General features: G+C 59.3%; 1 protein-coding gene across 2 annotated transcripts; it reads right to left on the bottom strand.

Annotated features, from left to right (window-relative positions):
• Positions 1–110: 110 nt before the first annotated feature.
• Positions 111–27,359, bottom strand: IPO13 (importin 13). Of its 2 annotated transcripts, none has more exons than XM_035333837.1 (20): positions 27,199–27,359; positions 19,252–19,988; positions 15,027–15,167; positions 14,792–14,933; positions 13,917–14,083; positions 13,454–13,574; positions 12,538–12,685; positions 12,060–12,241; positions 11,693–11,719; positions 11,033–11,167; positions 10,352–10,495; positions 9,872–9,952; positions 9,121–9,258; positions 8,930–9,026; positions 7,168–7,220; positions 1,518–1,584; positions 1,292–1,350; positions 1,047–1,136; positions 753–934; positions 111–651 (listed from the first exon to the last, which is right to left on the bottom strand). In XM_035333837.1, exons 1-20 carry the CDS (start codon positions 27,259–27,261, stop codon positions 552–554), a joined length of 2,874 nt encoding a protein of 957 aa, XP_035189728.1. In that variant the 5' UTR covers positions 27,262–27,359; the 3' UTR covers positions 111–551. The 2 variants fall into 2 exon arrangements, with proteins under 2 accessions (XP_035189728.1, XP_035189729.1); XM_035333838.1 differs by having other exon boundaries at positions 111–648.

Genomic DNA, 27,359 nt, shown 5'->3' with positions numbered 1-27,359 from the left:
CACAGATCACAGACACCCCAGCCATGATTCAGTCACCCCACACCCCTCAGCTGGGCTCTCCCCCAGGGGAAATAGGCAAAGTGCAAGCACCGCAGTGACGACAGCCACGACGTAGAAATATCCTTAATATAATTAGGTGCAGGGCCTCCCCCCTCCCAACCACACACATACAAACGAGCAGGGGGCAAACCCCCTGCACAGCCAGTCCCTGCCACGGGCGCAGGGGCAGCCTCCCCTCCGTGGGGCTATGCTGGGGCAGGGTGGGCAGCCCGGCCGTGGGGCAGTCTGTGCTGGGGCTGTCCTGCCCTGGCCCCCCCCCGCCTCCTGCAGCCGGCACTCCCGTCCCCTGCAAGGGGGGAGCATGCTGGGGGAACAAAAGATGCTGACACCGAGATGCGGCCACCAAGTCTAGCTGAGGAGCGTCCCGAGTGGGTTAATTCTAGGTGGAGGGTTATTCTACGAGCCGTACTGCAGCAGGGCAGGGAGGATGGGGGCTTCCTGGCGGGGAAGAGCTGGTCTGGGTTAAATTGTCCGCGGTCCTGGGCGGGTGCTCAGTAGTCTGCTGTGTACTCCGTGCCATGCAGCCCTCGGCACAGCAGGGTGAACTCCTTCACCATCTCCTTCACTCGCCGCTTGTTCACACGCTCTCTGCTAACACAGAGGGAGGGACAGGTGAGGCAGGCAGCAGGGACGGGCTGCGATCATCCCCGCCACTCGTGGGACACGGCCCCCGCAGTGGGGAACACACAAACCTGAGGATCTGCTGGCTGAAGGTCTCTTTCTGCTCGGGGCTGACGCGGGCTGAGGGGAAGCCGTCCTGCTGCATGGCGTCCTTGATCCAGATGCTCAGGTAGCTGAAGCAGTGCTTGTTCAAGGCAAAGAGGATTTCTGCAAAGTGATCCATGAGGCTGCGGGAGGCCTGGCCACCAACGCCCTGCGACAGAGCAGACAGACCCAGCTGAGCCACGTGCTGAGCTCAGCTCAGCGCTTGTTGCCTCTCCCAGCCCCGGTGTCACCCCGCCTGTCCCCTCACACGTGCCACTCACCTCCAGCACTGCCTGCAGCAGCACTTTGCCGTTCTCATGCACCACCTGTCCCACCGGGGCGATCTCTCCGCAGCGGGGCAGCAGCTCTGTCTGCAACGCAGCAACCAGCCCGCTCAGCACCTAGGCAGGTCCTTGAGCTCCCCTGCCTGTCCCACAGCCCCACTCCTGCCCTCCTGGCTCTCGGAGGGCTGCAGCACAGCCCCTCGGGGCTGTAGAGATGCAGCTGAGGAAGCCCTGATACTCACAAAGAAGCCACAGGATGCTTTCACCGTTGGGGCCTCAGGGAACTTGAGGGAAAGGACACCTGCAGGTGGAAATCACTGAGGTGAGAGGCCAGAACCTTCAGGTACCATCCCAAACCAGCCCCTGACTGGTTTGCTCCCAGAGCTGCAGGAGCAGCCCGGGCTCCCAGCAGAGGGATGGGAGCAGGTCTGCGTGCACAAGGCTCGTGCCCCTGCCCACGGTACTCACCACACTGAAACACCGCCTTGACGTCCAGGTTGCTGCACAGGAAGAGGTCTGGCTTCCTTTTCAGAGCCTGCAAGGCACACAGACAGGCCCAATAAGCACAACCCTGCAGAGGCAGCCAGGAAGACTCCTAGGAACCCGGCGCCCCAGGCAGCCTCTGCCTGGACACACACTTACCTGGGCACACGCACGGCAAACAGCAGATTCACAAAGTACAGAAGGAAACCATCGCTTTTCCCCCCAAGAAAATGTCAACCAAACATCCAGGCCCTTCGCAACACCCGGGGAGCTCTGACCCCAACACCTGAGGATAGATGCCAAGGAGGTGTACACACAAATGCTTCAGACACAGAGGACAGGTTTCCTGTCCCAGCAGGACGGGACAGGCAGAGGCAGCACTCCTGGGACACTGGCAGCCACACCAGGCCCAGCAGAGGATACCTCTGGCTTGGTCCTCTCCTCTTGAAGATGCTGGTGTTCCTGGGGTCACAGCCACTGGTTCACGCAGTGACCCGTGTTTTGGTTGCCCCCAGCCTGGACCAACAACTCACTGCTCTGGCTGCAAGGCAGAGGAGGCAACGAGGTGCCAAAATTGCTTAGCAATTTCTGGCAGCCAGTATGAGATCAAAGAAAGCCGTGGTTTTATTCTCCACTCGGTGACCCCACCAGCCACGGTGGGGCTCAGGCTTTGCTGCTCCACCCACCACCACTGGGGACACCCTGAGCCGTGGCACGATGGGGCCAGTGCCGTGGCTTTGTCCCCCCTGTGCTGGCACAGGGCAGTCACAGGACAGAAACGTTTCAGCCTCCGCTTGCTGCTCCACAGGAGGGTTTCTGCCCTGCTATGCAAAGCAGCCACGTCTGTGCCCCCCACGCCACCGTGCCCACTGCTGTGGGCTGGCACTGGGGACAGCAACCACACGCCCAGTCCCACTGTCACCAAGACACCAGGGACAGCAGCCACAGCCTGTCCCCAGAGGTCTGAGAGCAGGACACCACGGCAGGAGCCTGGCTCCTTTCCACGCTGGGCTGAGCTGTGTGCTGCCCTCTGAGCCCTCTCCCGGGGGTGACAGCAGGGACAGTCTTCAGCCAGCAGCACTCAGGCCCCCTGCCTGCAGCCACCATCCTCACCCAGAGCAAAACTGATTTCTCTCCCTCCCCTTCTTGCTTCCCTTCCAGGGAAAGCCCCCGGCCATCAGCCTGGTGCAGGGAACATGCTGGAGAGCAGGGAGCCTGGCAGGTTTCGGGGTTACCCCAACCCCTTTCTGACGCTTTGTATCATGCTGCAAGAGGACGCGGATTTGGCACTGAAGGCACTGCTACGCCTGGCAGAGGCGGCACAGCCAGAGACCAGCCTCCCTGCTTGAGGCGAGCGGTGGCCTTCACTGGCGAGAGCCGGGGCTGTGTGATGCCTGTGTGTGTATATACAGACTGTGCTCCTTCCTCCTGACACACTCACAGCGAGGACAGCCAGCAGATGGGCAATGGTTCGGAAACATCCGCACATTGCAGCTCCACGGTCTGCTCAGCCCCATACTGGACAAACACATGCAAGACACATCGTCATCTTGGGCATGAAACCCCCCTGCTTCCCCCGGCTGCACCCTGCCAAGGGCACCTGGCCCTGGTGACACCGCCCAGCCATCGGTTCCTCTGCCCTGCAAAACCATTCAGCTGGCACAAGTCTTCCAAGACACTCAGGTTACAAAATCAGGTTACAAAAGCCACCTACCTGCACGATGCTTCCCCCAGCCAAACCAGCCTGAGGTCTGCAGAGGCACCCGGGCTCTCCTGGAGACCCCCTGCAGCGCCCACTTCTCGCTTGGTCAATGCTACGGGTGAAAGCACGCTGCAATTTGGGAGGGCTCCTTCCTCCACCAATGCAGAGCAGCGTGCAAGCCCAATCCAGGCACGTGCATACACATCTAATGTGCAGAGCAGCTTTTTACCCCCGTGAGATGGGGCCCTGGGGAGCTGCTCCATCAGGAAGCAGCACCAGGTGGGTCTGGCTGCTTCTTCCCAGCACCAGAGAGCCCTGCACCAGCCCTGGGGCCTCTCCTTGCCTGTCTGTCTCCGTGTCTCCTGCCAGAGCTGCTCTGCTCCCGTGCTCTGGGATGGGGACAGGTCCTCAATTTTCACCTGGCAGTGTCCCCCCATCCTCTGCTTGCAGCAGGCACTGTGGAGGCAGGCACTGGCTCTCCTGAGCATTATCCTGCAGGCTGGCACAGAAAGGGCAGGGGGCTCTCCTCTGTGGCAGCTATGAGACCCTCTGGGCAGGTCTTTAGAGCAGGTTCTTCTGCACTGAGCTCCTCTGAGGTCAGCAGGCACAGAGGGGACATGAGAGGCCACCACACCCCACTCCTCCAGCCAAGGGACAGCAGGGGTGGTGCAGCTAGCAGTCAGCCCCTGCCCGTGTCCGATGCAGGGCTGCAGACGTGGTGGAGAGCTCGAGGGCTCTGCTGTCCCGAGGGAAGGGCTGTGCTCCCTCCCCAGAGGGGGATAGCTCACACTGTCACCCAGCCTCAGCACTGCCAGAGGTGACAACTGTGCAGTCTGACCCAGCGCAAGGGAGGGAGGAGGATGACAGTGGTGGCTCTGCATGGTCAGGCACAGAAGGTCCCACATCTTCTACCCATCAAGGCCCACATGCACCATCTGCCCCTGGGGACACAGCCAGGGTGCTCTGGAGGTCCACACTGGTGTGGAGAAGCCTGTGAGGTTTGGTGGAACTGCTGGAAAGTTCATTGGGGAAGCAAACTGGGAAGTGCTGGCCCCACGGCATAGCCAGCAGCTCCTGCTGGATGCAGAAACTGAGCCAAGAGCCAGCACAAGACATCTTGGTTTGGAAACTGCACAACAGAGCTCAGGGTGAGCCAGGCATTGGTCTGCACTCCCCTAAACCCTAACTCAGAACAACCACACTGCAACCAGGAGTACAAGTGGTACCTGCTGGCCAGAGAGCAGGCAAGGGCTCACAAGCACAGGACCAGATTCTCCTCACCTCGTCCAGCTCCTGGCCTGGTCAGTGCCACCAGAGGCTGGGGCAGATCTAACTGCAAGAGGTGCCAGCACTGCTCAGTGCAGGCTTACAGCACACTGATTAATTCATATTTAGTTTTGATTTGCAACAACAGCATTAATAAGACATTTGTTTGAAGCCAGCATGGTCTTGTGATCAGCTAGCCATCATCAGGAGTGGATTGAGAATTAACACACTGGCAAAGCACTCAGCTGCACTAACTGGGCAGCCTCACAGCCAGCTGAAATCCTAAGTGACACAGAGAGAGCTCCCTGAATGCTTGTGACCAAGGGCTGACGTGCAGGTACCAGGAGGCAGGAGCAAGCAGGAGCCAGATGCATCTGTCACCTCTCTTCACAAGGCTGGTGAGAAGGAAGGAACTGGCTGGAGCTCCAGCATCCATGTTGTAAACTCACAGGAAAAACACAAACATGGCATGATTCAAGAGCTAGGGAGGACAGACTCCAGCAAGAGCCTTATGAAAGCAGAGCGTGTTCCTCTGGAAGAGGACAGGCCATGCTGGTGGGGCTGGACACACCTCTGCTGTCAGGCAGTGCCTGAAGTCCTGAGAGCCAGGACGGATGCAGGGCCGTTTCCTGATGAGTTTCACAGCACCCCGCCAGACTGTCAGCCCTGGGAGAGGAGGAAACCTTGAAACAATCCCACGTGTGAGCAGAGAGGAAGGGGATGGGGCCCTTTGGGCTCCGTGGGGTTGCTGGCACAAAAATCCCAAGGAAACATGGGGTCGGATGGCTGTCAGAGATGGTGGGCTGGCAGCGCGCTGTTAATTATCTCCAGACATCGAGGAGGACGCCAAGCTAGAGAGGAACTCAGTACTTTCCAAAGAAACTGCAAACAGCCTCGGGAGAGTCTCTCAGGGCTGCCTTCCCCCCATGGCAGGACCACCTCTACCTGCCCTGCAGTAGTGAAAGGCTTGCTGAGAATTACTTCAAGTGAGAGCACCTCCCCAGGTGACCTTTCAGTGCTTCCCCATGCTGTTAGGAACGTCTCCTACTGCCTAACCTGACTCCTTTTCCATGATTTCCTCCCATTACCTCAATTCAAAGTGAATAAAAATTACCTGTATCTTTGGCATTACCTTTTACACACCTGAAGACCCATTCAACTCCTCAGGCTGTCCTCCTCACGTTTACAAGGTGAGGATCTGGCTGGATCCCTGTGCTCTCTGGTCTGCATCTACAGAAACGCCGTGCCCCAGCCCGGGCGCAGTGCTCTAGCTGAGGTCTCGCCTGTCTGCGCGGCAGGGAAGGACACCTTCGTGAACTTCACATCCCACTTACTGATCCTCAAACCATGTGTGAAAACCTCGTCAGAAGGTCACAGCTTTCAAGACAGGCATCAACAAAATCCGCAAATGCTTTCCAGAAACCTCAATTACTTTACACCTCTCAACAGAAAGAGTGGTAAAGAAAATGCTGTCATGGTTTGTAAGATGGGACTCCTCTCGGCAGGATCTGGACTTCAAAGCACAATGTATGGATGGACACAGCCTGGGACATGATGAGCAGCTTCCCCACCTGCTCCGTGCCGGCTCCATCCCACAAGACCTGCACACGGGCCGAGCAGCCATCAGAGGGGGCTGCCCAACAGCTGAATGCTCAGGACAAGCCGGGCCCAGCACAGTGCCCAAAAGCAGACACCCAGGGAGGCACCAGCAGACCAACTCTCTGCCAGCCGCCAGCCATTCACTTGCGCCCAGGACATCAGGACTTCTCCCCCGGCAGCCACGGCAGGCTGTGGAGCACGCCGAGCTGCTGTTGCTCCCGACAGCTGTATATACACACACAGCACAGCGCGGGCCCTGCCTACCCGCTGCCAGCGGTGACTGCAGTCCCTGGCCAAGCAAGCAGGACGTCACACCGTGTGGTGGCAAGACGAAGAGCCCCGGCACAGAGCTGCACACACACAGGCCCATGGACACGCTCACAGCAGACCCTTGCTGTCACCCTCGTTCCAAGAGGGGACAGGCAGGCGGCTCCTCCCGACACAAACCGCAGCCACGTGCCATCGAACCAGTGCCACGGGAGCTGCGGCCGCCACCTCCCAGCCACCGTCCCCACACACTGCTGGGGCTCGGTGGCAGTGCAGCACGGCAGGCTGGCCAGGCAGAGAGCGCGGTGGCACCCGGGGTCCTGGTACCACCACAAGCAGGTTGCTGGCCCCAGCAGAGGAGATGGTTCAGAGCTGGTGGCCACGCAGCCCAGCACCAGGCTAAGGCAAGGCTGCCTGCCACCACGGTGCCAGCCAGCCAGCTCAGCCTGTCCCGGCTCTGCAGGACCCCTCACGGGGCAGGCAGATGAGTAGGACCACGACCCCTTAATGCTCTAATTTTCTGTCAGCCAAGCGTGGCTGTGGCAGCAGCCCAAAGCCCCCGGAGCTGTGCCCCCAGGCCAGGCGAGGGGGTGGCAGCTTGGGGCTGCCCTGGGGATGGTGCGAACCCAGAACTAAAGGAGAATGTTTTGTTTTCAACTTCCACGGAAACAGATGGAGAAACTCGATATTCAACTAAAAGGAAAAAAACGTTGTCAACAGAAAGCTAAAAATAGGTTTAAATTGAATTAAAAAGAGAAAGAGAGAGAACAGAAAGTGAATGAATAAGAAACTAAAACACACCTGTGCCAGGAGTTGCATAAATGAATCAACAATATCAGGATGATCCCTGGGCCCTAAAATATAATAAAGATGTAACTTAAGAGAAAAATCATACAAACAGCAACTCAACATCATATAGTTATGTGATACAGAAAGAATTTACAAGTGAAAACAGGAGTGTAAGGGAGGAGGGGTGTGTGGGGAAGGGGATGGGCAACATGAGCAGCTTGAAGCAAGTTAAAGAAACAAAACATACAAAAAATCATGAAACTTGGAGAACCCAAGAACAGAAAGAAACTGCAAAGGAAAGGGTCTGAAGCCCCAGGGTCTCCAGCTAGTGCCTGGGTGCTGCAGAGCCAAGGAGGAGATCTTCATGTCCTTGGGGAGGGAGAGGAGGAGCAGGGGCTAGCTGGGCACCATCTCCACAAGGAGAATTAGAGCTTTTGCATTGTGGGGACTGAGTGGGTGTCTTCAGAGCACCGTTTGGTCCTGAAAGATAACTGCAAGTGAACGACAACACCTCAGCAAATGCTCCACAGGCCCAGCTGGGCTCAGGCTTGCACATGCTCGTCACCAGCATCAGCTGCTCGGGAGCCCCTGGCACAGTTGCCCTCCCGCCCCATTCCCAGATGCTCCCCGAGTCCCTGAGTCCAGCAGCCCCCAAAGAGACCAGCTGGTGCCCAGAGGCATCCGTGCCAGCACCACTCACCCTACCTTGCCATCTGAATCCCTGCACGGACACATCTCAGCCCCCGCAGAGTCGCACGTCCCCCCCTCTCCTGCTGCCCGGAGAGGACCCCAGGGTGGGAGCGCAGCCCTGGGCACGCAGCGAGCTGGGCGGCCGCTTGCTGGAGTGAGGCTTGCCTCCGAGTGCTGGCACACGGGGGCTGTGTCCCCTGCTGCCCTCCCCTCCCTTTCCTCGTGCCGATGTGCTTGCCTGGCTCCGAGCCAGGAAGACCCGAGTGCACGCACACCCACGCGCCACTGGCAGAAGCGGGGACCTGACCTCTGGGTGAGCCCAGCTCGCTCGTCACTGACCCAAGTGACACCGGAGCACGGCAGGACGTGCTCGGACCGTGGTGTCCCAAGGGAGCACGAGCTCCTCACATCCCCCGCCTCCCTAGCTCTGAGCCTTGGACTGGGGAAGGCATCATGATACCCTCTGATAATGTGAAAAGCTCACGTAAGAACTGGGCCAGCAGCTCCAAGGGGTGCTTGTCCCTGTTGTGGGGCAAGTCACCACGAGGCTGAAGGGAGCTGTGGTGTGCAGGGGCCTGTCCTAACCCCATCTGCCTTTTGTAGCGAGGAAGTAATGCAGGCAGCAAGCCAAACACGGGGCCCTGCCCTAAGCAAGGATGCTGGACACAGCAAGGACTGAAGAGGTGCTTTCACCGATGTTCACACGTCTTCCTGCTTGTGCAAGGGCTTGGCTCCCAGCCACCACAAATGCCACTGTTCTGCAGACAAACCCCAGGATCTCCCGGTGAATATGCAGCCAAGTGGGCCTGGGGCTCCTGCTCTATCCTGGCATGAGGTGCCCAGCCCTGACACGGGACTGGGGCCACCACCTGAGCTCCGAGCCCTGCGCTGGGGTTCCCTGCTTCTGCTGTCCTGCAAGGAAGGTACCCACCGTCCGGGGGTTGGGATGAATCCGAGACACAGAGATGGCCCCGTTAGCTCAGCTAGGAGTGAAAACAGCCATTCCTGGAAAGACGCCTCCAGACTCCATGCATGCAACAGCCTGACAACAGCCCCAGCACGACGAGGAGCTCATCGCACATACCTTGCTGGAAGAGGGTCAGCGTGACGGAGGTAACGAGCAAGAAGAGGGCCTTGATGGGAGGGAAGTGGGCAGGCTCATGAGCAAAGATGTGAACCAGCTGCAAGAGACAATGGAGAAGGACTGAAGCTGTCCTGCACCCTCCCAGTCTCCCCCGGAGCAGCAGCCCCAGCTGTGCCCACGCGGGTCCCTACCTGCCGTGTCAGGTCAATGGCAGAGGCCTGGGGGATGGTGCTGTACATCTGCCCCAGCATCTCGCACAGCTGGGGCACCATGGGGGCGAAGTCATCCAGGAGGGTCTTCACCGACTTCTCAAAGATGGCACAGACAGACTGTGGGGGGGAGAGAGACAACATGAGCAGAGGTGGTGGGCGACCTCTGCAGCACAGGATCGTGGAAGGGCTGGGATTGGAAGGGACCTCTGGAGGTCATCTGGCCCAATGCCCCTGCTCAGGCAGGGACACCTAGAGCAGGTTGCCCGGGATGCCTCACTGCTCTTCCCAGACACCAGGAAACAGCCTTCCCCTGTGGCAGGGAAGCTCCCTGAGTGCCAGGGAGGAGTTGCTGGTGGGAGGCTGCACCCAGGCTTTACTGGACTGAGTGAAGAGAAATGCCATGAGAGGTGACATGGGTCTAGGCCAGAGCAGAGCTCTCCCCTTAGGGGACACAAGCATTTGGTAGCCCCAGCTCTCATCCCCCTGCTGATGGCATGGCTCCTGTAACGAAAGGAGCAGAGCTGACTGGGGCAAAAGATGGACAAGAATGGCCAGACACTGCTGGTGGCAGCAGCGCTGGGCAACCCAGAAAGACACCCCTGTTATGAGGGGATGCAACTGTCTACAACAGGTTGGCAGCATCACCCAGAGTCCATCCGTTGCTGTCCCCTGTGCAGGCCAGTGAGGACAGAGGCAAAGCAGCAGGCAGTAACACAAGGCTCCTGGTTACCTCCACCACCTGGGCATCATTCAGCCACTTGCTGAGGACCTTCTGTATGAGCTGGAAGACTTGCTGCAGAACAACTACCACCTGCAAGGAATGAGAAGAATAAAGAGAATTGGCCCCAAAGCACTGGAGATAGGAGGTTTGGTGCTAAGCATGGCCTGGATTCAACCCTTTGGGCCTTGTCCCCTCCCTGGAGCTGGGGAGCTTTCTTCTGTGCTGAAGCAGCCTGGCACTGCTGGCAGGTAGCACTCAGACTGTCCTCCAGACAGCCAGGTTGATCCTGAGATCAACCTCTGCCCACTGAGGGGAGGTTGGAAGAGCTGAAGGAGCTGCTTTAGCCGAAGCACACCAACTACTACCTTCATGGCACACACTGCATTCTCCACTCACTCCCCTTACAGTCTCTCCTTCTTGCACCAGCCACGTATAACGGGGTGCTTGGCCAGGCTGTGGCCAACAGCATTGAGCTGCCACTGTACTCACTGGGTTGGGTCCTTGCTGCACTGGCAGCTTCTTGACTTCAGTGCTTTCATGGTCGTCATCGTGGTGGCTGATGTCCAGGGTGGTGAACAGGTTGGAGAGCAGCCCCAGGATGTGGATGATGGCCAGCTTATTGGAGGGGTTAGGCTGCCAGGGAAAAATAAAGGTAGAGCATGACACAGACTGCACTGCTCAGTCTTGGTGAGGCCTCTGGGATCCGGAGGAGCTGGGACTGGAGAGGTAAAGAGCCAGAGAGGGGTTCCTCCCACTGTGCCCTAGTCTTCCCTCTCTACCTCTTGGCTGAGCCACGAGGCCTTCCACCCACCCTTACTGGCAAAGGAATCCTGGAGGAAGCACAGGAGCACCATGGCTTGCTCCAACTGAGAGCAAACTGAGACAGCTCCCACCAGGGCGGCATGTGGAACATCACATGAGGGAGGATGACACACGACCAAAGCGTGGGCTCCATCCTGGGGTAGCAGATGCTGATCCAGACAACACACAGCTTGCAAGAGCCAAGGAGCTCCGGTCTTAATGACGAGTAGCTGCAAAGGGCAAAAAGCCTACAACCCAGCTGGTTGGTGGGTCTGTGCTCATCACTGCCTGCCGTGGGGTGAGGGGAAAAAACGACTCATGTTCAGGAGAGCTGCTACCTGAGGCAGGTAGCAGCACGAAGGCACTCACCGTTTCGTCAGCCAGCTTTTCCAGCTGCTGGATGTAGGGGGTGATGAGGGAGTGCAGGTTCTTCAGGATCTCCTCCACTTGCAGCGCGGACAGCAGGAAGCCAAGAGCCTGCATCAGCCACATGCACTGGCTTGTCTGGGTCAGAGAGGAGACACAAGCAGGCGGGTCACTGCCAGGCACAGGCACTGCCCAGAGGTGTCCCTGCCAGCACCATCCACCCTGCCTTGGCACGTGGCTCTTTGAACAGAACTGTCCCAGCCCCTGTGGGGTAAGCATCCTCCCTCCTGTTTGCAGGAGCAGCTTGGGCTCTGTCCCCATGCTTTCTCTTTCCTCCTTTTCCTCCCCAAAATGTGTCTGCAGCTGCACTGAGGTGTCCCCACATCCTTGCTGGGAACTGCTAGAGTTACATCTCCCTGGGAGCTTCCCTCTCTTTGAGGAAATGCCCCCAGAACATCCCCTGCTGCAGCAGGAGCGCTAGGATTAGCCATGCAGAGGATGGCAGATGGTAGGTATTCCTGGCCACACCAAGCTGCTGCAGTGCTGAGCTCTCCCCCAGGACAGCCTAATGCATAGTGGGAGCCCTCACGTGCTCATGGTGAGCACAACTAAAGGGCATGGGGGCGAGCAGAACAGCCAAAGGTGTGAGCAAGTGCCTCTTACCTTGTGAATTTGCTTCATCAACACCTCCTACAAAACAGAAAGGGGGAGATAAAGAAGAGTGAGTGCTGCAGAAAGCCTCCTTGCTTCCAGGGGGCAGGACTGAAGCAGGAAGTCAAGACAAGCAAAAACAAATCGAGTTTTCCCTAGGGAAAAAAGGATGGATGCCCAAGTGCAACCTCAGTAAACCCCTGATGGGAAGGCCAAGATGCCACTGCCTGTCGTTTCTGCAAGTACAAGTGGACACTGGATTGTTAGTGTCCTAGGAGCAGGACAGGCAACAACTTCCCCAGAGGAAGCAAGACGCCCTGAGCTGCTGCTTCATATCCTCTGCACACCCCAGCCTTGCTGATCCGCTCCCAGCTCTCACCTGTGACACAGCCACGATGTTGGCAGCATAGGGTGGCAGGTCGTACTTGCACTCCCGGCAGATCTTCTTCAGGGTGGAGACGCTGGAGATGGAGAGCTCAGGGTTGCCCAAGGCCTGCAGCACCAGCGGCAGCACGTTGTTAATCATGACGGGGTGGTCGGCAAGCCACTCAGAGAGGGCTCCTGCACACACAGACAGGGTCAGACCACACCACGACAGCCAGACCCTCGGTCCCCACACCCCGGGCTGCTCAGCTTTGCTTCCCACTGTTGTTATTACTCATCATCCCCAAGAAGGATGGCTCTGTGGCCAAGAGCCTGGGCTAACTCCAAAGCAAGCAGCAGCAGCAGGATAATGGCAGGCAGAGGAGAGACCCCAGCAAGTGCATCTCGAGAGGGCAGCTCTGGGTGGGCACAGGGGATTCAGAGTGACTCAGGTGGGTCTCCCACCCCAGCCTGCACACAAGCAAGGGCCTCACCGATTGTGAACATGACCGTGTCAGCCAGCTGCACATTGCTGATGCTGATCCGGGGGATGAGGCCAATCAGCCCTGGCACCACATCGGAGTAATTCACGTCAATGGTCTCGGCGATGGACTGGAACCCGTACAGTAAGGCCTCTGTGTGCTGCGGGTAAGGGAGAGGGGACAGTCAGAGCCACGTGCCCAGTGCCATCCCCAGCCCCTGCCCCAACAATCACTCAGACCCAGCAGCAGAGACCATGGATGCTGAGGGAGGGGAGACAGCTGCACAGTCACAGTCACCAGGCACACCAGGCTTCAGGGGGCAGGATATGTTCACCACAGATGCCCCCCCCCCGGGATAACAAAGCAGTATTTTAGTGACCAGAGTCTGAGAGTGATGGCCGCCCAGTGGGGATGCCAAGATGAGCAGATAGGTGCCAACTAGCTGCAGGACAGAGAACCCTGTGCTTCCCCTGCACTCACGCTGCTCCAGGCTTTGCACTGCCCCGCTGCTCTGCCTGCAGCGCTCTGCTGGGTCAAACCTGGGCCCCCCAAGCCAGCCTCGCAGAGCTTCTCCCCCCAGAGTCAGCCAAGGGCACTCAGTGTCTGGCAGAGCAGCAGGGTGGCGATACAGAAAGGACAGGGAAGGCCTCCAGCATTTGTGCTGTGCCACAGCAGTACAGCGCCGGAACAAGACAGAGCAGCAAGGGACCAAGGTCAAACAACAGCTGGACTCTGGTCAGTGCAAAGGACAGGGAGGTGGGAGAAAAGTTATTCCAACAGATCTCTGAGTGCCCACGTCAAGGTGATATTGCTCTTTGCATCCATCACACCCTTTTGCTCTCAATGTCCCATGGCAATAACAGCCCCCTCTGATGCTCCCCCATGGGGCTGGCACCCCGCAGCCCAGTGCCCAGCTCCCCTTGCTCACCTGCCACGTGGACGGCTGCTCTGTGTTGGTCAGGAGACGTCCCAGTTTGTCATAGAGGCTGCTCAGGAGCTCAGCACCCAGCATCTCGTACACGTACATCAGCGTGTCAGAGATGTCCACCCTGCAGAGACACAGGGGGGTCTCCAAATGCTGCCCCATCCCCTGCAGAGCACCGCACAGACGTGCTGCTTCCCCTCCTGCTCCCTGGCAGGGTGACAACCAGGCCGCCACCAGTGTCCAGGCTGGTCCAAACACCAGCTTGTCTCCAAACCACCACCACAGCCAGAACAGCTCTTGGCAGGAGGAATCTCCTGTGTGTCCTTCCCCGGGTCTCCCCACAGCTCTAAGAGGCAGGATGCTGCCAGAATCCTCTCCTGCCTACCAAACAGGTCCCATTTGCACCCAAAGCCACATCTGTGCCTTGCTCCTGCTACCTGGGCAAAGGCCTTGGCAGCAGCCGCACCTGTATATCCGAAACTGCTCCTTCTCATCCGAAGACCAGAAGCCGTACTCCTCATCGGAGGGGAACTGGGCTTTGTGCAGCAGCACGTCCACCAGCTGGAAGTAGACGGGCCTGTAGACCTGCTGGTACACCGCCTGCTTGTCGGGCTCAAAGGAGAGGATGTCATCCTGGTGGCAGGAGGGGGAGAAGTCAGGAGTGGCAGGGAAAGAAGATGGAGCCAGTGTGCATGCTGGATGGGGCTGAGGTGTGTCCTGCAGGGCTGGCTCAGCATGGAGATGCCTTTCCAGCTCATATAGGGTCTGCCTGATGCCCAGCCCTTCTGCAGGTGCGAGGTGTGGAGAAGACAGCCATCTGGGGTCTAAAAGCATGTAAGGCTCCAAGCCCACGTGATGGGCAGCAGAGAGAGCCTGCAGCTCTCACCTCACCCTGAGGGACTGCAACCACGAGCCCCGTGCCAGGGCCTGGCCCGCGGTGAGACACTGTGTGTTCCTCTGTGCACAGCAAGGAGCTAAACTGTTGGGTTTGCTGGTGGGAAAAACATTCAGCCTGACATTTTAATTATGTTAACGAGGCACTTCAAGCTGGCTCAGACTTTCCAAGGGATACTGGGGGTGGAAAAATTGAGCCCCAAGGCCAGTATTTTTGAGCTTCCTCCTGCTCCAACCTGCACGTTCACATGAGACCCACTGGGCTGCTGCGACACCCAACATGGCCCTATTGTCTCATTTTGCCCAGAAACTGAATGCTGCCACAAGCTGCTCCTCAAAAAGGGTTAAGTTAAGCCAAAAGCTTGCCCCTACCCAGTGCCATCACTGTCTTAGGCCCTGCCACGAGCACAGGAGCCCCAGGCTGGCTGCCCCATGACAGCCACTGACCTGCAGCGTGTACCAGAAGGTGAGCGTCAAGGAACTGGTGGTTTCGTTGACAGGATAGTGCCCAGGGATGCCCGTGCAGAACATGATCATGTTGACTAGGGCCAGGAAGCTCTGCCAGTGCTCCACCTGGTCCAGCAGGGCCCTGGGGAGCAGAGCACGCCATGGTCAGGCTCGCACCAGCGCCGCGTGTCTGGATCCTCTGAGGTGAGGCCCCCAGCAAGGTGACAGCACTCACCGGGAGTGGTTCTCCCCCAGGGCCACAGCGATGCGGCAGATCCCATGCGACGTCTCCATGTCCCCGCTCTGGACCGCCTGGCGCAGCTGCTCCTGCAGCCCCAGCACCGGGGGAATGAGCTTCAGGAGGGTGTTCACATACCTGCAGGCACAGCCTGGATCAGCACCACCCATTGCCTGCACCAGCACAGGCTTCCAGCAGCATCCTACCGCTTCCCAGGGCTCCCACCCAGCTTGCCCTGCCAAAAAGCTGCGTTGTGGAGCAGGATGCATCCATGGGCCTTTATTGTTACGGGACCTCTCTTTCCAGCCAGTGGCAAGGCCAGAGGAAGGCTAAATGGAAGGTGGGCTGAAGCTCCTGCAATGGAACATCTTCAAGCAGAGAGAGGGGTTGGACCAGCTCATCACTGCGTTAGCCCCGTGCACATCCCCCATCACACCAGAGCAGAATACCTCTGCCCGCGACCACCCCAACCTGCCTGGCACCAGCAGCAGTTTGTCACTGCCACAACCAGCTCCGAGGGCAGCCCTTTGGGTTTGTCCTCCCCGGGCTTACAGCCAGTACTGTCCGTGGGAACCTGCCCCATGCCAGCAGGCTCCCCTCCTGTTGCACAGCCACGAGGACACCAGCCCCATCTCATGTCCCCCAGCCTCCCGGGCTGGCTGCAGCCCCGCGGGGCTCCCCTGCGCTCCCTCTTCCCCAGCAGCCTCGCACATATACACGTCAGCCTCCCCTCTCCGGTAAGTGATTGTAACCAAGGCAACGAGCAAGGAGGCAGGGAAGGTGAAACGCAGCCCTGGGCCCCTGGAGAGCGGCTGTGCTGGAGGCTCAGCGGCCGCCTGTCACTTACCTGCCCAGCCAGGCGTGTTATCGGGAGCTGCAGCTCTCCCGCAGCCTCCCCGCCTGCCCTGCCGGGAGCAGGAGGCGCTCCCCGTGCCAGCTCTCCCCTGGGGAACAGGCAGATGCTGGCACTGAGAGAGCCACCCCGTCCCCCTGCCGCAGCACGCTGCCCTGCTGGCCCTGCTCTGGCCGCTCGTTAGCGGCAAACGGAGCCATCAGCGGCCAGCCACCAGCACAGGGATGCAAGGCACGCTGGCGGCAGCCCCTCCCAGCTCCAGCCCAGCAGCAGATGCAGCTGGTGCCATCTCCTTGGGTATTTCCCTCCAGCCACTTTGGTAGCATTCCTGAGCAAGATTTGCTGTTTTTGTATTCAGCAGCTGAACACATTTTCCTTGCAGGAGGCCAGTCACTTCTCAAACCCCAGTGAACTCCAGCACCCACAGGTTCCTCCGCAGGACCAGTGCCTCCTTCTGCTCTTCCCACAACCCTCCCTATGCTCTTAGCAAAGACCACAGCACGGTGTGGAGGACAACCCCTGAGACCAGACACAGGCAGCTCACATTGGACAAGCTGATCTGTCCTGATCCAAAATCTGCACCACGTCCTGACAAAAACAACAAAAAACACAACAAACCCCAATCTATTAAAAATCTGCTTCTAATGAAGCTCTCTGAAAACTCTTCTAGCGAAATTCCTCTTCAGAGGTTCAGCACCAGGTGCCAAGCAGCACCCTGCTTCTTTTGGAGGCTCCTCAGTGCCTGGAGCCCACCACAAATCCCCCCACCAGAGCCCCCTCCCTGCTCTCCAACGCCGCTGCACAACGGAGGAGCACGCAGCTCTGCTCCGGCACATGCAGCCCAGCTCTTTGACCTGCTTAGCCAGGGGATAATCTTCAAACGAGACAGAAAATCCAGCCCAAGCCTCCTCTACCAAAGAGATGCAACAAAATCTTCTGTGACTCAGGAGCTCCACTGTTCCCGACAGCGAGTCTGTGGCGAGGCGCTGCAGCTGCCAGCTCCTGGTGCATCCCCAAAAAGAGCAGTGCCCAGTCTTGGAACAGCATCCAGAAGCAGGAAAGTAAACCACATCCTCCTTTTGCACGGGAAAACAGGCACACAAGCCACCAGCACAAGGGACTGACTTACCCAGGGGCATGGCAGCCAGCGTCATGGTCATGACCCAATACCTTTGTCTGGGGTGTCCCACCAGGACACTGGTGGCACCTTGCTGGAGTATTTTTATGCAGCTTGCCACCGAGCCTTTTGCTGAAATTAAAAATACCCCTGCAGGATTCCCTCTGCAGGAATTTCAACGAGGCCAGCTGGGAGGGGGCGAGGAGGAAACAGCCATGGGAAACAGAGCACATCGGGGGAGCCCAGGGCCAAACCCCATCACAGAGCGATGCTCCGCACAGCTCGGGCTGCTCCGCACAGGACCAGGCCAGCAGGGCAGCACCGAGGATGCCCTGGGCAGCAGGGAGCACACAGGCTGGCCCTGGTGAAGACCAGGGAGGAAGAGAGCAGCTGAAAAGCAGCAGGAACCTCCGAGACAGGCAAGAAAAGAGACAGAAAGGTCGGGAGCCTCCCCGGGGGCTTCAGGAGGAGCTGGATCTGCTGTGGCTGAGCAACAAAGGTGGAGGGCGGGACTGCTGGCACCAGGAAGGCTGTTGGGGACATGGCTCGGGGAAACGGAGGGTCCCCATCCCCTTTGTGGAGTGTCACCGCAGCAGTGGCTGCCGCTTGAGAAGACATCCAGGACCTCAGTGTGGAGCAAAACCCTGCTCCAGCCGGCCCCCGCCAGCAGCTGGTGCCCCCGCTGCCGTGGCCGGCCGCGACACACACCGCCTGGCAGGGCAGCTCGGTGACAATGGCCCTGCTGTCCCCATGCTCCAGGAGGCATACAGAGAGGGGGGAGCTCCACCACGGGTGACAGAGCTGCGAGGAGGATGGCGAGAGGCTGCAAAGAAGCGTCTGGCATGGTGGGACCCAGTGATGCAGAAGCTGCAGTGAGGTCCCTGCACAGGAGCTGAGAGCAAGCCCCCGTGGTCCCCTTGCTCGTCACACCACAACTTGCTTTGCAAGCCTCCCAGAAAGCTCAAGCGACTGGGGAAGAGTGCTGCAGGACCAGGCTCCTGCACACAGACAGGGAATCACATCTGAAGGACTTGTGAGTGTCGAGGGAAATGGAAGGAAAGACAGCCAAACGTCAGAAATTCAAGACCTGCAAGTCACCTTCTCCAACACCTCATTTCCCGCACTAATTCTGCTACAAGGTGGCTGCGCTGGCCCAGAACTCATGGTCTGCAGCCACAGCACCTCTGCCATTGCAGAGGGCAGCCCCAGGGATGTCGGCAGCTGAGGCAGGGACCGCTGCTGACAGCGCAGCAGCAGCACCGCCGCAGAGGGTCGGAGCCTGCGTGCTGCACGGCTCAGCACAGCTTCTGCTAAACCCTCCTCCTGGCGGGGATGCGGGAGGTTGCTAAGCAGCCAGGAGATGTGGCCCAGGGATCCGGAGGAGATGCACTTTCCCTTCTGCAGGCATCGGTCCCAGGAGCTGACAGCAGCTCAGACGATGCTGCCAAGACAAGGAGCTTGGAGCCCCGCGGCGAGGCCCTGCAGGACCTTCCCCAGCCTTGGCTCCCGGCGGCCACAGCCACAAACAAAGGACGAGTCCTCAGCTGGGCCACGCTGCTGGAGTCAGGATGGAGAAGGCAGCCAGGTCTGGGTTTATTATCTCTGTATCAAATACACTCTTTGGCCAGACCTGAAGCAGAAGGCAGAGGAACATCTCTGGGCAGATCCAGGGCAGCTGCTCCCCAGTCAGGCTGCAGGGTTTGGCACAAGGAGCCAGGGGAAAGAGCTGCTGGAGAGGAGGAGGATGGAGACGGGCTGTGGCTGCGTCCTCACTGCTGTGAGGGCAGCTGGGTGTCCTGAGTGCTGCCCCTCAAACGTGGCACCCGGCATGAGGAGTGGGCCAAAAGGCAGGGAACAGAAGCAGGGGCCAGCACAGTGCAGGAGCACCGACAGCAGCGCTCCATTTACACGCCCTGGTCCTCAGGGTGTACCAGGCAGACAGCAAGCAGCACCTCCCCGCAGCCCACCCCACACCCTGGGAAAGCCCTCTAGCAAGGTGTGTAGCAGTGGTAACGTACACAACACAAAGCTGCCCACCAGACAACTGCGGTGCAAAGCCTTCCAAGCACCAACCCGGTGAGACCAGGAGAGCCCAGCTGATCGCGACTTCTCTCTCACTACCAGACCCTGCCACTGCCATCTCCAGGCCCAACAGTAGCTAGAAAAAAGCCCGAGGTTTCTCCTGCCCACCCCATTCCTCTGAAGATGCCCGGGAGCAGCAGCCTGCAGAGCACGGGAGAGGCTGCCCTTACCTCTGGGCATCTGGCTGGGAAATGGCATTGACAACCGCCTCCACCGCCGTGTCGAAGAGCTCCGGGTCCTGCAGGGAGGTGAACGCTGCTTGGATCAGGTTCTCGCAGTCCATCAGGGGGATCTCCAGCTGGACCCAGCTGGAGAAACACTTCAACACCTTCTGCTTGATGAAGCCCGGGGAGTCCTGCTGCTGCAGCAGCTGCTCCAACAAGGGGAAGACGGAGCCGCACTCCTGCGCCAGGACGCTGCGCACCTGGCCCTTACGGTACTGGGGCAGGCGGCTGGTCTGGAACTCCTCGGGCAGCACCGTCAGCAGCTCCAGCAGCGCCAGGCACCGCGCCCGCCCGTCCACGTTGGAGTCCTCCGCCTGGAACATGCGCACCATGTCCGCCACGGCGCAGGGCCAGGCCTCCGGCATCATGCTGAGCGCCAGCGAGGCCAGCGCCACGCACAGCCTGGTGAGCACGATCTTGGAGCCGCCGGCGAAGCGGGTGATCTGGGTGAAGAGCTGAGACTTGAGGCTCTCGTACTGGTCGGCCGGGATGTCGTTCCAGTAGCGGGAGATTTTGATGTGGAGGGCGCTGGCGCCAAAGTACTGGATCTCGGGCACCTTGTCCATGTTGAGAAGCAGCCAGCTGAAGTGCCACGCCTGCGGGGACACCTGAGCCTGCATCAACCATTTCTGAGCCAAGTTTTTGTTCTCGATGTTGGGGTCGTAGTACAGCTGGTGGAGAGCCTGGAAGAGACAGGGGAATGCCTCAGGACAGCCGAACGTGGCCCTGTCCTGTCCCTGGGCACAGACCCAGACACCACCACAGGGCCGGGTGCTGCCACCCTCCCTTACCAGGCTTCCAGTGAGGCAAGAGACCCGGCAGCAGCAGCAGGGCCCCACAAACCTGTCCTCCCCTCCTTTCCCCTCTGGAAATTTCTCTTCCTGAGTCACCTCCTGTCCTCTCCTTCGCCCTGACCAGACCTGCCGGCGGCTGCTACAAGGGCGCCTGCGCCCGGCCCGGTGGCACAGCCTCACCTGCAGTGAGGCGGGTCCTCCCGGCCTCTGCCAGCACGTTAGTGCCACTGCCGATGTTTCCGTCTGTCAGGTTTTAGGCAGCTCTGGAAAACCACAGTCGCTAAGCTCTTAATCTCTGCACCGAGTCCCTTTGAAGCGCTCCCAAGCCCGCCCAGCCACAGCTGAGCCGTGGAGCTGGCGTCAAACTCTGCCCCCACCGCCGCCTCCCGGGACGGTCGGGCTGCTCGCTCAGGTTCCCCTTACAGAAGAGGAGAACATCACTTACCTGCTCCCGCAGGCTGCGAGAGATCTAGCTACTGCTTTGCAGAGCTCACGGATCAGCATGCACAGCCCTACACTGGCTGCAGGGCTTTGTGTGCACAGGAACATCCTACAGCGCTTAAGCTTAACGTTAATAGAGTGGGCAAGGTGGGCACAAAGGGGCAAAGGCGCAGCGTGTGGTTTGTGGCAGAAGTGCGTTCCTCTACACGGGCCTGCAAAAAACAGGAAGAAGTGTCTCTGCCTGCCAGCACCAGCACAGCCCCTGGGACCGAAGGGACAAGCCTACTGCAGGTCGGGCAGAGCCACCACAGGGACATTGCTGGTGATGCCCCAGTGCACGAGGTGGGAAGAAACCGAACTCCATCTTCCAGCAGTGAGCCCTTTGGCTTTGTGCAGCACAACTCATTTCAGGTCACTAACTGTGTGTCCCAGGAGCAAGGAGTGGTGATGGCATTTGTCAGGCTACCACACACCCGCTGCACCCTGCTATCAAGCTGGAGGATGGTTCCAGCAGGTGCAGAGGACTTTTTGTGGCCCCATCCTGGCTCCAGGTCTCAAATATCCTCCTCCTCCTCCCCCTTGAAAGCTGAGATTCTTGTATGGTTCTTGTACCCAGGAGGGGATTTAAGCCCTATTTTTAAGCACGCAAGACTGGCAGCCTAGGGCACAAGAACACGCTTCCTGAGCAAGCACTCATACCTCATGCTGTTTCCCAGCACAAGAGCAAAGAGCACAACAAAATGGCAGAAACATTAAAGGGAAGGCATTGCCTGGGACATCATGTGAAATGTCTCTTTTTTTAAGACTTAGATGCAGGGAGAAATGAGGATAACCTCTTTATGAGAAATATGGAGGTTATAAAATACATGGCAGGAGACACGGTAAGCCGATGGACTGCAGAGGAGCAAGCTCTGTCCCACTGAAAGATGCACCCTGACACAAAAAGGTTAACCATGGGGAGGGAAAATTCTGTCCTGAGAGAGAAGTGGCCAAGATGAACATACAAGTTATCAACAGACATCTGAAACCTTGCTCTGCTCTCAGTTATTTTGGACTCTTGCCTGAAGCAGCGCTCAATTGTTGGGGCAGAGGCACTACCCGCCCCACCAAAGACATAATTTACCTTGTTACTGAACAGATGCGGACGTGCTGCTCTGAGCTACTCTCAGGGCTGGGAACCTGGCCCTCACCTGCACGTAAGCCAGCGTCCTGCTCTCCTGCTGCAGACTGAGTCATCCTGCAGCAGGGCTGGGGCTCTGAACCATCTCCTCCTCTTACTGTCTTCATCTTGTTTGCTCTCGTCAGAGCTTGCTTCCTGTGTTCTTACCAAAACAAAACTCACTTAAGGTTCAGAGAGACCCTGTGGAAGGAGATGCAACCTGCAGGAGCTCGGGGACATCTCCAGCGGAGGCCCCAGGGACGAGCGGTGGAGCTGCTCAGCACCTCCACAGTGACCTGAGAGGGTGGGTGATGAGGTGACAAGGTCTGTGCACCTAGGAGTCTTGCTGTAAGCTGTTGGGGGGCAACATTCTGGAAAAAACATCCCTGCTGGCTTTCTCACTTCCTCTTCTTGTCCCTGAGCATCCTGCTGGGGACAAGACCAGGTGTGGTGGCTCTGGCCTGAGCACAGCTGGATACCAGCTAGAGATGTCCCACCTGTACCCACTGTAGTGCTCTGCACAACACAAGAAAGCTCCTAGGGGACCTTCAAGGATGGGTGTCAATGCTGAAACGCTGACCATCCCAGTTCATCTCAAAGCACCAGATGAAACCCTAAGGAGAATGCTAGGTTGTCTCCCTTGCCTACCACTTAGACGAGCCACGTACCATCCTCTGCCAGGAGTGCAGGACATGAAGCTGCAAGGCAGCGTGCTCTGCAGGAGGGTACCTGAACACACAGCACACTCGTCCCTAGCAAGAAAAGGCAGAGTCCTCATTCTGCAGACAGGTTTTGGCACCAGCTGCTGCTTGACTTTCACTCCAGACATCGCCGTGCCAGCCAGTGCTCTCAGGCCCAGAAGGAAGTGCTGGAGATGATGTGGGAAACTCACCAGTGCCAAGAGGGAGAAGCAGAAGGCATGAAATTGGGCAGCAACATCTAATAGGAAGGCTTTGTGCATTCTGATTTAAAAGCGTGGCTGACACCAGACCTGCCTCCTCTGCAATTAGACCTGTAACATGAGACCTGGTAAACAGCCGGGCTGCCAGCTATGCCCTTTGGCCAGGGAACGAGCTTTCTCCAACATCATCTCTGCTTGGTTGAAAATAATTCAAGCTTGTTATTGTGGGCCTTCCCTGCTCTAAAAAGCTGTGGTCAGAGCCCTTTGGGCTTCAGTTACCGGGGTGGTGTCAGCCACTTGAGAGTGAAGAAGCTTACCCACAAGGTCAGAGCTCCCACTCTGGTCCCTCTGGAAGGCAGGAGGGGGAACACCCGGGGATCATGGATATCAGCTCACGCTGTGGCACCAGCAGGGAGAAGGAGCTCAGCACCTCTGCAGCCCTCATCCCTTGCAGCTCCCACAGAGAACAGCCATGGCAATTTGTCCCCCTGACTGCAGGGAGCCTGATGAACACGGGGCCTGCCAGCTCACCAGGGGCATGGCACTGCCAGCACCATTTGAGGGCTGACAGGAGCCCCACACATCGTGCGAGCTGCCTGCTGCTTCCCAGCAGGGCCGCTGCATCTACGGGGCTGCTCTGCAGCCGACAGAGGGAACTGGGCAGGGAAACCAGCCCGTGCTAACACACTCCGGTTCTGCTCCGTGCCTGGCACCCAGTGCCGAGGGCAGCAGCGACACGTCTCCTTCGGGACAGCCTCCAGCCTCCTGCTGCAGCCTCTCGCCCTCCCTTCCAACTGAGCGCACGCTCGCCGCGCCAGCGCTCCAGGCCTGCAGCGGCACAGCCATTACCCGGCCTCTGCCGAGCGCAGGGAACGTCATCCCGCCTCCCCCCCGCACACCAGCCAGCCTCCCTCCGAAATGGCAGGGGAGCCGGGCAGAAACCAGCCTCCTGCCAAAGCAAGGAGGATAAGGAATGTGAAATAAAGCCTCGTGGGGAACCCCTCTCTAAATAAACGCGCCACCGCTTCAGCCGCTCTTCTCCCCCAGCCTGCCCACACAGCCTGCTGGCAGTGGGGACGGTGCTGCAGCCCCCGAGCAGCTCGGCTGTGGACAAACCCTCGCAGAGGACAGCATAGTCCCCGGCACAGGCAGGCTGCAAGGGACAGGCATGCTCTCGGTGTGGCACCAGGCTTGGAAAGGACCCCAGGGCACCTACCACCCCCTGGGCCTGGGCCCTGCACAAGCGATGGGTGAGTGGGACTCAAAAGGAGAGCTGGGAGCAAAGAGCCCAGGACGAGCTGTGAGGATGCCCCAGAACCCCCGTTCACCATGTCTTTGCTCCTCCTTCTCACCTCAGAATCATTCTGAGGCCCCCAGGCTCCTTTTCCACCGATTCCCCCTGTACAAGAGGTCACTTCTGACCAGGGCCTCTCGTGACGGCGTTGCAGAGCACAGCGGAGGCCTGGCAACCACAGCAACGTGCCGGCCTCTCATCTGACCGCCATCATGACACAGGAAGGAGCTAGGTGTTCAGCCAAGGGTAGTTCTGCTTAAATGGCAAACAAGATGACTCCTCACCCAGCCACCTCACCCAGCCTCAGCATCTCCCACGAGCAGCCCCCAAAGCGACCCCATGGTCACCACAGACCCAGACACCAGCTCCACTCCTTGTCCTGCTGGAGATGCTGGCCATTCATCAGGCACCTCCAGAGAGGTGCACGGCAATCTGGAAGGCTCAGAGATGCCATGCTGCTAATGTGCTAGGGAGAAGATGTCAGTGGGTATTACCGGCACCCAGAGGATGAGAGGTAGGCCAAAGGAGGAAAAACCTGGAAGGCTTAAAAAAAAAAAAAGAAAAAAAAAAAAGAGGGAGGGCTTGGAGCTTGCAATTGGGAAATTCCCCCAGAAAGGCCCTGGGTTCCCTCCTGTTTCAAAAAGGGGGTTTTGCTGTGGCAGATTCAGCTGCACTGAAAGCAGGTGAAGAGCGTCTCATCCCTCTCCTCCTGCCTCTGCCACCACTCTGCAGTGGAAGGTGCTACCAATGTTGACCTATGGCAAACCAAACCTCAGGGCACAAGTCCTGCAACTCAGCTCCTGTGAGGCAGATAGAGCCAGCACAGACCGAGCGTCTGCAACCCATCCTGAACGGAGCAGAGCTCGCGCCGTAGCAGGAGTTTCACCTCCCCGTGGTAGCGTCGCCCATCACCAGGCTGTCAGCCAAGCCGGGGATGGCCCTGGGCACGGAAAAGCACACACAGTTCAAGAGCCAGATTGCACCGTTTAGGCCCGGGGAGGCAAACCACCCTCGAAGCCCGAAGCCCTTGGATCGCTCAGCCTTGCCTTGTCTCAGGCCCCTCCAGCTCAGCGGCAGGTGCACGGGGAAGCGGTGCCAGCCCGGAGCCCCCGGGTGCGCAGCGGGTCGGCACGGCACGGCCACAGCCTGCTCTCCTTGTGCTTAAGCCAGAGAAGCATCTAGGTCAGGCTTGGCAGCAAACAAAAAGCGGCCGCAGGCCAGAGCCCTGTGCGCCCTGACACAGCAACCGGAGCAGAACAGCTCCGCCGCCGTGCAGCCTCGCTCCTCCATATCGAGGGGAACTCCAGGTGGAAAACACAGCAAAACCCACCAACATCCGCATAAAAATTAACAAGGGGGTATGGAGGGGCCTTCCAAAAATGGGAATTGTCTACTCTAAAACCATCAGGAGAGTGCAACGGGCACTGCCTGGCCTTCTCTAAAAGCACCAGACGGGCACTGCCTGACCAGAGTCTGGGTATGATGGCCACAGGATGCCTTCCAGCATGGGGACCTGGAGATGCTGTGACCCTCTGCCCTAAGGGCTAACCAGCCCTCGTTCTGCCTCCAGCCCCAGTGCTCACACCGACTGACTCAGCGCGGAGCCAAACCCTGACTTTAATCAGCATTCAACGTTATTAATAGAGCCGTGCACAAAATCTGACAGGCAGAAAAGCCCAGGCCAGCGGAACATCATTTATTTGTCAGTACCAACTCTGACAAGGTGGCTCTGCCCACCGCCCTCCCACCTGCCCAGCCCCCAAGCCAGAGCCGAATTCTGCGGGATTTGTGTCAGAAACACCCCGCTGCCCCCCTCTGAAAAGCGACACGGGGGGGCCCCGAGATGCTCAGCCTCTGGGCTCCTTCTGGTCCCACCCCACATCTCTCCCTCCCTGTCCCCAGCCCGCGCTGCCCCCCCCGCGGCCTGCAGCTGCATCTCCTGGGGATGTCAACCAACGATGGCAAAGCCTGCGACTGCGAGAGCTCGGGCGGGCAGGGGGATGGGAGCCAAAGCATCCTAGAGGGCAGATCTGCCTCCTCCCCGGCGTCGGGAGACCGAATGCGGCACAGCGTGGGGAGGGAGCGCCGCGCTTCTGCACAGCCCGCGCCAGGCTGCCCCCCGGGCACTGCCCACCCTCCCCGTGCCGGCTTCGTGGCTGGTGCAGACAAAGAGGTGGTTTGTGCCTGATGGAGGGGGAAATCAAGAAAAATTGTCCAGAGGCCCTGACCGTATGAGGGTTAAGCTGCAGAACGTAGCGTTAATGGAGCATTTTTGCAGATATGGGTTAATCCTCAGGGCTGTGCTCCATCCTGGTGTCACCAGTGGGCTGTGTCACCTGCGGCCACAAAGGGACCAGTGCCTGGTTATAGACCTGGAGCTCGTGGTCTGACGCCTCCCCAGGCCACGTAGGGGTGTAGGATGCCGGTGATGAGCCCGCCAGCGTGCCCGTGGGCACCACTTTGGCAGGGAGCTGGGGCTATTCTTATCCAGGAAAAACGAGGACGCCGGGATTCCCGCTAGCTGTCTGGGGACCCGGCTGCAGATCGAGATGTCGGATGCTTGATAAGAAGGGCGGCTGCAGGAAGCAGCGCTCCCTCGCTGCTCGCCCCTCACCTGCCCCAGCACCTCCACCATCACCCAGGGGAAGCATTTGTCCCTCGGGTACCCCGCTCGGTCTCCACGATGACTTTCGGGTCATTCTCCACGACAGATTTCAGGTTCTTTGGAGGCTAGCAGGAACTCATCCACAGCAGCGTGCCACCACCAGAGCCCAGTTCTGCCCAGCAGCTGCCAGCGCCCCGGCCCTCAGCACCCTGGAGGCTGCCCCTCTCGCTCCACAGCCGTCTCGGGGACCCTGGGGGTGCATCGGGGGGGCCGGACGCGGGGTGAGGAGGTCACTGGGGACTAAAAGAAGGCAGGGATGGGTGATGAAGGCAGTGGGGGGTGAGGAAGGCACTGCGGGGCGAGGAAGCTCTCCCGAGCAGGGCCCTCCCCGCCTGCTGGGGCCGCTGCCGGTGCGGCGCCGCTCGCCCCCCGCGCCCCGCGGGCTGCGCGCCCCCTTCCTCCCGCTCCCATTTCTGCCTCATCATCTTCCTCCCCCCGGGGGCTGCTCCCCGGCGCACGGAGCGGCTCCGTTCGGCACGGAGGCCGCCGAGCAGAGCCGTGCCGAGCCGAGCTGTGCCGAGCCGGGCAGCAAAACCCCGCGCCGCGCAGCACCGGAGCGGGCCGTGCCGAGCCGAGCCGAGCCGAGCCGAGCCGTGCTACCCCGAGCCGTGCCGAGCCCCCCTCCCGGTGCCCGCTCACCTTCTCCACGTTCTCCACGGTGAAGTCGAGGCCCTGCGGCGGCGCCTCCGCCCTCCGCTCCATGGCTGCGGCGGCGCTGGGCGGCGGCGGCGGCGGGCGCAGGACGGCTGCGGGACCCGCCTCCGCCTCCCTCCCGCCCCGCTCGGCTCGGCACGGCTCGG

Source organism: Oxyura jamaicensis, chromosome 8 (assembly GCF_011077185.1).
Source record: "Oxyura jamaicensis isolate SHBP4307 breed ruddy duck chromosome 8, BPBGC_Ojam_1.0, whole genome shotgun sequence".
Taxonomy (NCBI): Eukaryota; Metazoa; Chordata; class Aves; order Anseriformes; family Anatidae; genus Oxyura; species Oxyura jamaicensis.
Note: the sequence above shows the minus strand (reverse complement) of the source record. Positions and strands in the feature narration are given on the sequence as shown.

Excerpts from the sequence above, each read along its gene's own strand:
- IPO13 (XM_035333837.1), bottom strand. The coding sequence starts at position 27,261 with ATGGAGCGGAGGGCGGAGGCGCCGCCGCAGGGCCTCGACTTCACCGTG. Across the intron at positions 14,084-14,791 it reads CCTTCTGGTACACGCTGCAG|GATGACATCCTCTCCTTTGA; the intron begins GTCAGTGGCTGT and ends TCCTGCCACCAG. Across the intron at positions 11,168-11,692 it reads TGATGAAGCAAATTCACAAG|ACAAGCCAGTGCATGTGGCT; the intron begins GTAAGAGGCACT and ends TCTCTGACCCAG.